Raw genomic sequence first — 9,996 nt, 5'->3', positions numbered from 1 at the left:
GTGGCAGTGTCACCTCAGGTGCCTGTCCCCTATGGAGCCAAAGGTGGTGGTCCTGTGGCAGTGTCACCTCAGGTGCCTGTCCCCTATGGAGCCAAAGGTGGTGGTCCTGTGGCAGTGTCACCTCAGGTGCCTGTCCCCTATGGAGCCAAAGGTGGTGGTCCTGTGGCAGTGTCACCTCAGGTGCCTGTCCCCTATGGAGCCAAAGGTGGTGGTCCTGTGGCAGTGTCACCTCAGGTGTGCCAGTCCCCTGGGGAGCCAATGCCCCTGCGGCAGTGTCACCTCAGCTGCTGGTCCCCTGTGGAGCCAAGACTGCAGTGCCATGTGGCGGTGTCCATACATCCATACCTACTGGTACCCATGCCCTTGAGAGCCCCACTGCTCACCCCCACAAGGAATTAGGGCTGTTTCGCGCCACCCTGTCACCCGTGATGTGGCTGGTTCCTGTTCATGCACGCAGCCAGGTTTGCCTCGCGTCCTGCTGCACCCACAGAACCGGGCTGTTCCCAGCAGCAGTCTTGTTCTGGTCTTTCTGCTGAGGTACTGGAGGGCAGTGTGTCGCAGTGCCGCATCTGCTAAGCGAGAGAGCGAATAGTCAATGGGAGCCCAAAACTCTGAGAGCAATTACAGCCTGGCCATAGGTTAATTAGGGTGTCTGAAGGTATGAGAAATGGTTACTGAATGCAGCTATGGATCTATGACAAATTTTTTCAAGTGTCTTGGCAAATCATTGACATCACATGACAGGAAATGATCCGAAATAAACTTTTTTGTGGAAATCCAGGGCTATCCTCAAGTTAGCACCACCTCTGGTAATCTCAGTGCTGCATGAAGTGCGAGAGCTGCTGAGTTAACTCCAGAAGTTTTCATCTTGCCTGTTCCAGCCTGTAATTAGAGCCATATTCCCCTGCCCCTGTGTTTGCAAAGGGAGAGTTACAGAAATTGAAAGGAAAGCATAGAACTACCCAGAATGAATACTTGGCTGTGTAAATGCACGCATTTAAGAATCTGAATTATTTGATTTTTGTTGGTTCAACAGGTTAAAACGACAATCAGTAGTATGGAGCAGAACTTAGAAGTGTTTCAGGAAAAAGCTGTTGCTAAGTAAGTAATGACTTACTGTCTGGGGTTGAAATATCATTATGTGGGTTTACTAAAAATGCAAAACACAAAATATTAATGATTTTAGAAGCAAACGTGATTCTCAATTTCTTCTGCTGCTTTCTATGCGAACTGGAGAGGTCACTGATAATTAAGACAACACATCTTATTGCTTTAGCTAATAATCTACGGACTGTTTCTGTTAGTTACTTAAATTTTTAAAATCTTCATCCCTGAACAAAAGGGAGGAAAATGAAAGCTATGTGGGGTTTTATTAAAATGTTAAGAAATATTACTTTAAACTGTTTTAAAACATAGTTGAAGTTGCTAGTCTACAGCAGTATAAACTTACATATCACAGCTCTTGAAACATTCAAAATCTTAAAAACAAGGCTACTAATTGCTAAAGCCTTAGGCTTATTTTGCACAGGTAATAACCACAATTGTTCTTACCAAGTATTAAGTGCACTTTTCATCACAACATCTTTTTTTGACATAATCCAAGTTTAGTTCTTCTAGTGTTAATCTAAAAAAATACTAGTAGGGCACAAAATCTTTCTAAAGAAGTGTAAACATGGGTGAGATTTGATGTAGGACCTCATCCCACCCAGCATTTTCAAGGAACACCACAATATAAAGAGTACTTCCCCATATAATGAGCTAAATAATCTACTATAATTTGTAAATAAACTTATTACCTATTTTTCATATAAACCAGTTTCTTTTATCATTATTACCAAGAAGCAGTTCAAGGTAGTTCAAGTTCAGTTTTGGGCCCCTCACTACAAGAAGGACATTGAGGTGCTGGAGCGTGTCCAGAGAAGGGCAACGAAGCTGGTGAGGGGTCTGGAGCACAAGTCTTATGAGGAGCGGCTGAGGGAACTGGAGTTGTTCAGTCTGGAGAAGAGGAGGCTGAGGGGAGACCTTATCGCTCTATACAACTCACTGAAAGGGGGTTGTGGCAACGAGGGTGTTGGCCTCTTCTCCCAAGTAACTAGTGATAGAACAAGAGGAAATGGCCTCAAGTTGCGCCAGGGGAGGTTTAGATCGGATATTAGGAAAAATTTCTTCACTGAGAGGGTGGTCAGGCATTGGAACAGGCTGCCCAGGGAGGTGGTGGAGTCGCCATCTCTGGAAGTGTTCAAGAAACATGTGGATGTGGCGCTTCAGGACATGGTTTAGGGGACATGGTGGCGCTGGATTAATGGTTGGACTTGATGATCTTGAAGGTCCCTTCCAACCTAGTGTTTCTGTGTGATTCTGTGTAATATGATGCATATTAAGTGTAAAAGTATTTCTTAAAGTAACAGAAACACGCATACTCTATCACACCTTGTTGTGGCCCAATAAAGTTTTAATAGGATTTGAAAGTGTGCTCTGTGGTACTGAAGAATAATGTGTGCACTTTTCATGATAGAAAAAAATTGCTGCATTAAAATATTATATTCTGAGCAATGTGGCCCTTTTTTTTGGCTTTGAGGGGCATTCTTTTTGTTATTGATATTCCTGGTAAATATAGTCATATAAAAACTTGAATTAAAAAAAAAATCAAAATACTGCTATTTTTGGGGCACATTTTTAACAAATCAGAAGCTTATTTCAAAAGTTCAGATCTTGCCTGGCCTTTGTTGTGATTGATATACGTGAAATTTCAGGCCATTGCAGATGAATCTAGAGAGTGATTTGTCCCATCATAAACCAGGTATTCTAGGTAGCTATTTATTGCCATTAACTATACAAAGAATCTGGAAGAGTAGTTTAGAATACACATTCAATGATAAGAGACATTTGTTTCAGTCTATGCTGACAGTATTCCAGAAATAATGCGGATACCTTTAAAACTGGGAAGAGGGCTGAATAATGGTATTAGAAATCATGAGTAGTACATGCCAGCTGCAAGAACTCATAGATCATAAATTATCCATCCACAGATGTGTGTGATTCTGTATGGCTAAAAATTGTGAAATAAATCAGTTGTTGTTCATATAACGGAACTTTGGGGTTGAAGATTCTAATGGGCTATTGTATCACAACTGTTTTATATATTTCCTATTTTTAAAGCAAGTTTTAAGAACAGAAAAGGAGTTAATATTGGCTCTTGATAAGGATCAAAAAGTAGTGAATGTACTATGTAAGATGTAAATCTTTGTGAACATTGTTTTGCATAGATTTTGCTTGTGTTTGCATAAATATGGTCATACATATTTTCCTATTTGTCAGAAAACCTGAGTAATAAGGGAAGAAGGCATGAAGTGGAGACTGACAGCGTGAACCAAATGTCAGTCTCTAAATTACAACTTTAGTCTGAAGTGTATGGACAATAATATTCTTTCTATGTCCATTAGGAAACAACCAGAAAAATACAGATCTGTGCAGAAGTCTAAAGCAAAAGGCAGATAAATAGAGCTAGAAAGGTCTACCTAATGCAAAAATCATTTGTGATAATGTCCTGAAGTTGGTAAAACTTCTTATCTGGATTTTGGTTTGTCTAAATTTGGAAACATCTAGAGTCACATGAAGATCAATAGTTACTAATGACAGCAGAATATTAATATTTTCACCAATATGGAAATGGAGTTAAAGAAGACTAAGAGCTTGCCTACATCACTTTAAAAATCACATACCTTTAGATGTTTTGAACTGTTTCAAAGTAAATGCAACAACAATAAAAAAAGCAGCTACTTGCTTAAATACAAGTCATGACTTCCATGTATGAAGAATCCATTTGATGTATGCATTCAGCAAAGTGGGAATGCTGAATTCATGGGTAAAACCCCCTTACTTCCTCGTTTTATGGGAAAACTTATTCTTTGTCTGTTTACCTGATGGCGTATTAAACAAAAAATACCAGAGTTTTCCACATTCCATATCCAGTGATCAAAATAAATTCTCATGATTGTGATACCACATGATTGGCCATATTCTGAGGGAGATAGTTAGCACTCCTTTCAAAACTGAAGGGACTAAAATAATAGTTGCAGAAGCTAGTAGTACCTCTGTGCTAGTAGCTGGGGGATAATTGCGGTGTGCAGATCTGTTTGTAATGCCACAGCCATGATAGAGAGTAGTTCTCGCAGTGGAACAGCAGCGGTAATCTGCAGCTTCAGGTACAGCTCTCCTTTTTCAGCAGCCGGTGTACCTAGAGCATCTCAGTAAGGAAGTAGACAGAGAAGGTGGAGACAGACTGAGAAGATGTTTCAGAAGGGATTTTTCCTTCAACAGCCCCCTTTTTTATATTGGTGGTTCTAGGTTCAAGAAACGTGCAAGAACTACTCAGAGAAAATTTTCTAGCGACAGCTGTGGAACTTGCCTTGTGTGGGATGATCTGAAAAGGATAGGTGAAATCTAAGAGAGAAGGATGTCAGCCACGGTGGGTCTGAAACAGTAACCTCATGATCCAGGCTAGAGGTTGCATCTGCACTTGTATAACAGTGTTTAGATGATCCATGTGCTACACAGTAAAGAAAGTACCTATTTCTGAAGGCTAAAATCAGATAGCCGAGTCATTGCTGGTGGGTCACCGAAGTGTTGCCACCTGACAATACAATGAGGCTGGAAGGGCACGGGTCCTTATAGAACTACCAAAGAAAAGGTAGTCCTGATGCAGTATTGCTTCATCTTCTGTTTTCAAAATTCCGTTTTATATTCCACCCAGAAGCAATCCACGTTCGCTGCATCATTAATGCCGTTTTGAGATTAGTTTCAGGCACTTGAGGAGGGGGCATTTTTGTTTTGTGATATCTACATCACAGTGTATTACTTGCTTGCACTTTGGTTATTACCATTCTATGACTCACATTAAATTTTAAAATGGCATTGCTAACAGTTTTAACTTTAAAAAGGCATTAAGATTTATGTGTGTATTTAAAGAGCCTTTTCAAGCCTAAGATTAATAATGTTAAAGTTTCAAGCATTTGTTGATATAAGAATTTTAAAGAGTTTTACTTTTAAAAAATCATGTTGTTTTAATTGTGATATTGCAAATCTAACAAATTTGCTCCCGTTTCATGTAATAATTATCCAAACAAGGGATAGGCACCATTTAAGCACTAAAAAAATATATTGAATAAACACATACCCATCCATTTACTAGAAGACCTTTGAAGTCCCTTCCAACCCAAACTATTCTATGATTCTATGTTAAGGAACTCCTTTTTTTTTCGAGTAGTGCAATCAGAAGTTGAGCATGCAGGGTATGAAACGCAGAGTGTCCGGGACCAGCACTTGACTCAGAGCACAAGCTACAGACAGGAGACTTCAGGGCACTAGGAGGGCAGACGTTTGGAGAGTTGGCTGAACAGCTGGGATGTGAAAGATTATCAGAGAAGAAAGGAAGCATTTTCATGCTAGCATTCACACAAGATGGTGGTGTTCACTACCAGGAGTAAAAGCATCTGCTTATATTAAGGCTGAGTTTGCACAGTCATTTACAGTAGAGGAGCATGTTAGTTAGCTTACTGTTCTTCGGCGATGTGCTGACAGCACGCTCAGCAGTTGAAGGCTCGCTGGCCGTAGGGATATTACCTCTGAGTTCATGGATCAATTTGTGTTTGGTTAAGTGTGACTCTGCTAAAGTAGAGTTCCTAATTGCTTGGCACATTCTCGGTTGCAATGTCCCCCAAAAACATATGCCAGATTGTAGTGTTCGTGACACAAAATGGCATTCTGTGCTAATTCGAGGTATTGAAATCCTCTCCAACCCTTCCTAGGATGGTGCGGTTACAGGCATACTGCTGTGCTTTTTATCATTAACCATTTTGTAGGTTGCTGCTACGTTATTCAAATGCTGTACTATCTTTTGTCTCTGTGTGACTGTCTCTATGGCAATTATTTCATAAAATAATAGCTCTGCTCATTTTAAGGAAATAGCTATGCTCATTTTAACAAACCCTCATGCCACAGAGATGTTAGAATGCCTGCAAAATTATTAGCAATCATAAAGGCACTTCATGTGCACACAGAGGTGTGTACCATCAGCAGTCAAGAGAATACATAGCTTTTAGATTTTTATAAATTAAAGAACCAATTAAATTATAACCAGTGGCTATCACTTTTACTTTTGGGGAAAATGTCAGTGAGATAATTAGGTATTACTAAAAGGAAAATGGAACATGTCATAACTGAAAACAATGTCACAGCATTCAGATTATAAAGTGAAGGAACTTGTTTATCATAAGGTTAAGTTTATATCATGAAAAGTAACAGGTTACAATACTTTTTTTGCATCAGTTTAGGTATCAGGAGGGTTAGTTAACAAATTTATGAAATAATACAATTGCTGGTTTTATCAACAGGAAATTCAATATAGGCTTCTAATCAAAACAAAAAAAAAGAGACAAAAATTATGCAAGTGTGAGGAAATGGTAATTAAATTAAGATTAAACTTTGTTTGTACAATGAATAGTCACTATGACAGATGAAAAAAATGAAGAGAATGCAGGTGTACCACTAACAGTATATCTGTTTGAGACAAAGGAGAGAGGGTTGACAGTAGAGAAACAACATTGGTTTTATTTGTACCTTCATTTAGATATGGCAGTAACTGGATACACTAATCTCTAAATCATTGCAGAGAGAAAAATGCAGAAATTTTTACAATTATCAGATCATACCATTGAAAAGAGTAATTTGAAGGTTTTAAATGAGAATATTTTTTTTCATGGCCAAGAAAAGGTTGCAACGACTAACAATGACACATTTCAATATATTCCAATACGTTATAAAGATAAGATAAAAATATGTCTTCTAAAGAAAGTAATGAAGCTGTATATTAGGCTGATTTATAAATAGAATCTCTTATTTAGAAAAAAAAATGTAAAGCAATTAAAACAAGAACAGGAAACAAGAAAGGTATAAAAAAAGCTCTAAAACCAGATGCTACTAAAAAATTTGTGTGGAAACGAAATGTTTACAGAATGTGAAATGAAAAAGATGTACTCTTCAAAAGTTTAGGAACTCAACACATTATTCCACTGGTTAAAAACAGTCAGTGAAAGGTTTGCCTTTACTTCAGTGATATATATGCCCCTTTTGGTACTTAGTATAAAAATATCTACATCCAACATTCTGTGAGCTCTGAACATACTAAAAATGCTTGATAGTTTTGGTATTTAAAAAAAAAAGTTGATAAAAATAATTTTATTTCAATAAATGAGATGAAACGAGCATTACAGTGGTGAGTAAGTCTGCTAAAGGCTTTTATCCAAAATATTGTCTTAACTAATTCTGATCTCATATCTCAATTGAAGTAAACTGAGATCAGATTGAAGTCTTTAATGATTGACAAGTAACAGACTTCTTTTTGGTGATGTGTAATTAATCATAGTGATAGGAAACAGTCTGATTTTTTCCTCCATATGACTTGATGAAAATTAAATTTTATAGAAAATTTATGGGCTCATGTACCTAGTTAAGCAATTTGTTCAACAGCTAATTCTTCTTTTTAACAGTCCAAAAGCAGCTCTAAGTGTTAATAGAATAAAATTCCCCTTCTTTATTTTATGGGAAGGAATTAGACAGGAGTGTAAATTGTCTCCTTTATCTTTTTCCCAAACCCTAGAATCCTAAAGTGGATAGGAAGCAGTAATTCAGAAAAATAAAATGTTCAGACACATTTCAATAAACAGGTTTATTTAATTATGATAAAAAATTTTTTTCTAGCTGGTATGTTTCACTGAAAGTTGAATAGATCCATGAGTTCTAGAAAGATTCTGACTTTTAAATAAATTATTGCAGATCTGAAATGTCATCTGTAAATTTACAGATTAAGAGAAGCTCTCAGTTAACAAAACAATTGAAGTGAACTGAGCAATAAACTCTCCAAAATACTTCAGGAAAAAATCTCATACAACCTAGAAGGACAGTATAATCTTGATGTGAAATAGTAATTTCTACAAATTAAAGGTTTTAGATTGTAGAAAGAATTATGCAATTTCTTGCATAAAAAAAGTATGTGGAGCCAAATTTTCTATAATCAATATCTTTCTTATTTCAAATTTTTCTTATATTCATCATCACATACAAAGTTGGAATGGATATGGAATAAACAAATCCCCATACTAAATTCAGATACCTTGTATATATCTGCTAAGTGGCATATACCACTATCTAAACATTGTTCGATACTGTCCAGACAAAGTTTAATTTTTTATAACTAATACACTGCTTCTATATAAGGGTAACTAAGAGGGCAACTTTGACTGTTTTCGGTTTTCTAACATACCATAAATTAACCATATATCATTATCTTGTTACTTAGGACACGTCATATTCCTAAAGCAATGATATAAAATATTGTCTATTACTGACAACGAAGTCGTAGTGTAAGGGATGTATTCTGAGTTTAATCTCAGAAGTTTGGGAAAAAAATAATGTTTATGTTGCAGATGTTGCACAAATCTCTATGAAATCCAGCACATGGTCCCTCAAAGACAAGTTCTTTTTGAAAATGCACTCACTTCTGTGCTTCCTACTAGAATTAAAACTGACTTGCTTTCAAGCCAGCTGTTGAATAACTTCCTCCAACAAACTCTGTTTCCATCATTATGTACCTTTAGTGGGAAGTCCTATATTAAGTTAAGCAACTTAATATTCAGCTTCTCCTACTCTTGTCCATTGAGGCTTGGGCCTGGATACTTTCAACTCAGTTTATGCTCATTTGACAGTTCATCCCTGAAAGAGTGAGAAGGCATCAAACAGCATTTAAGCTAGGCAAATAGTCCAGAATATGCTAAATACTCTTGATTTTCAGGCAAATTTAAGATAGATGCAATAAGATTCCACCTCCATTCCAGGCATCATTTATCTTTCCCATTTCTTTCTGATGTTGAAAAGTGGTTATTTCCATCAGAATTAAAATAAAATCTTAGCAATGTAAATAAAAAATTGTTTTCTCCCTTATTCTTTATGTGAAAAAAAGAATTTTTTTTAATATTATTAGAACTTCTCCATGTGAAACTGAACTTCAGGAGTTAGTGCATCAAATTGACATCATGGTAAACAGCAAGAAACTGGAATGGGAAAGGAAGATGAAAGCTTTAGAAGCAAAGATGGATATCCAGGATCAAGAATTAGCAAGTGCCCAAAACAAACTGGATCAAAAAGGTCAAGAGGTATTTAAGAAAATCACATTCTATAAAGAAAGTATTTATTCTGGGAGTTTGTTAATGGTATGCTCTAAATGCTCTATAAGGAGACCTGGTTATTCTATCATGTAAAAAATACCAAACATCCTTTAAAGGTCACTAATTATCCTTAGTGTTTTGTTTTAAAGTGTGCTTCTGTTCTGAAAAGTGATTGTAAAAATGTCACTGAAAGTCTCATATTTCTTCTGTTTCCCTAAAGTCTAAATCAAATATTCTTAGTTTAGCTGTAAAAAGATAATTTGATTTTTTTTCTAAATGCCAACACTTCTAGTTTCATCAGAAATTTTAAATGGAAAGGTACAGTTTGAAAAGTTTCACAAAATTATGTCTTTGTAATTTCTGTTTATACCTGATTTTTATCATTTTATGTTATATGCTGTCTTTGTATGATAATTTTATTATTAATAGTGAAGATTCAAATTATATTACGACTTAGACTTGCTTACCAAACTGAAAGCCCCAGTGTACTTGCTGTTGTCTGTAATTCACAGTCTTGTCTGCTGAATATTCATTCAGAGCATCAGTAAATCCTAGCAGAGCGTTCAGTTCTAGTTCAAGACATCTGAAGTTGGGTGTTTACACATGGGCATCCTTGTGTAAGCTAGGTGTCTAAACTGCCAGTGGGAGTTTTGAAAATGGAATAACTCTACCTAATGAGCAATTAGGAATTTCCCCTTAGTCATTGGAGTCAGAGGAGCCAAGAGAATAACTCACCCAACCAGTCCTTAAAGCATCAATTTATTTGCCTGTACAG

The 9,996-nt window shown here is 36.6% G+C and overlaps 1 protein-coding gene across 1 annotated transcript in view; it reads left to right on the top strand.

Moving 5' to 3' along the window:
• Positions 1–1,057: 1,057 nt before the first annotated feature.
• Positions 1,058–9,996, top strand: part of CCDC67 (coiled-coil domain containing 67) — a gene marked incomplete at its 3' end in the record, with an annotated part of 28,886 nt that continues 19,947 nt past the window's right edge. The window contains exons 1-2 of the mRNA XM_010288513.1: positions 1,058–1,101; positions 9,038–9,209. Coding sequence (XP_010286815.1) covers positions 1,058–1,101; positions 9,038–9,209 — 216 coding nt within the window. The remainder of the gene's footprint in view (positions 1,102–9,037; positions 9,210–9,996) is intronic.

The sequence above is a fragment of the Phaethon lepturus genome, unplaced genomic scaffold (assembly GCF_000687285.1).
Source record: "Phaethon lepturus isolate BGI_N335 unplaced genomic scaffold, ASM68728v1 scaffold21000, whole genome shotgun sequence".
Taxonomy (NCBI): domain Eukaryota; kingdom Metazoa; phylum Chordata; class Aves; order Phaethontiformes; family Phaethontidae; genus Phaethon; species Phaethon lepturus.
The sequence above is the reverse complement of the archived record's forward strand: the minus strand, read 5'-3'. Positions and strand labels throughout refer to the sequence as shown.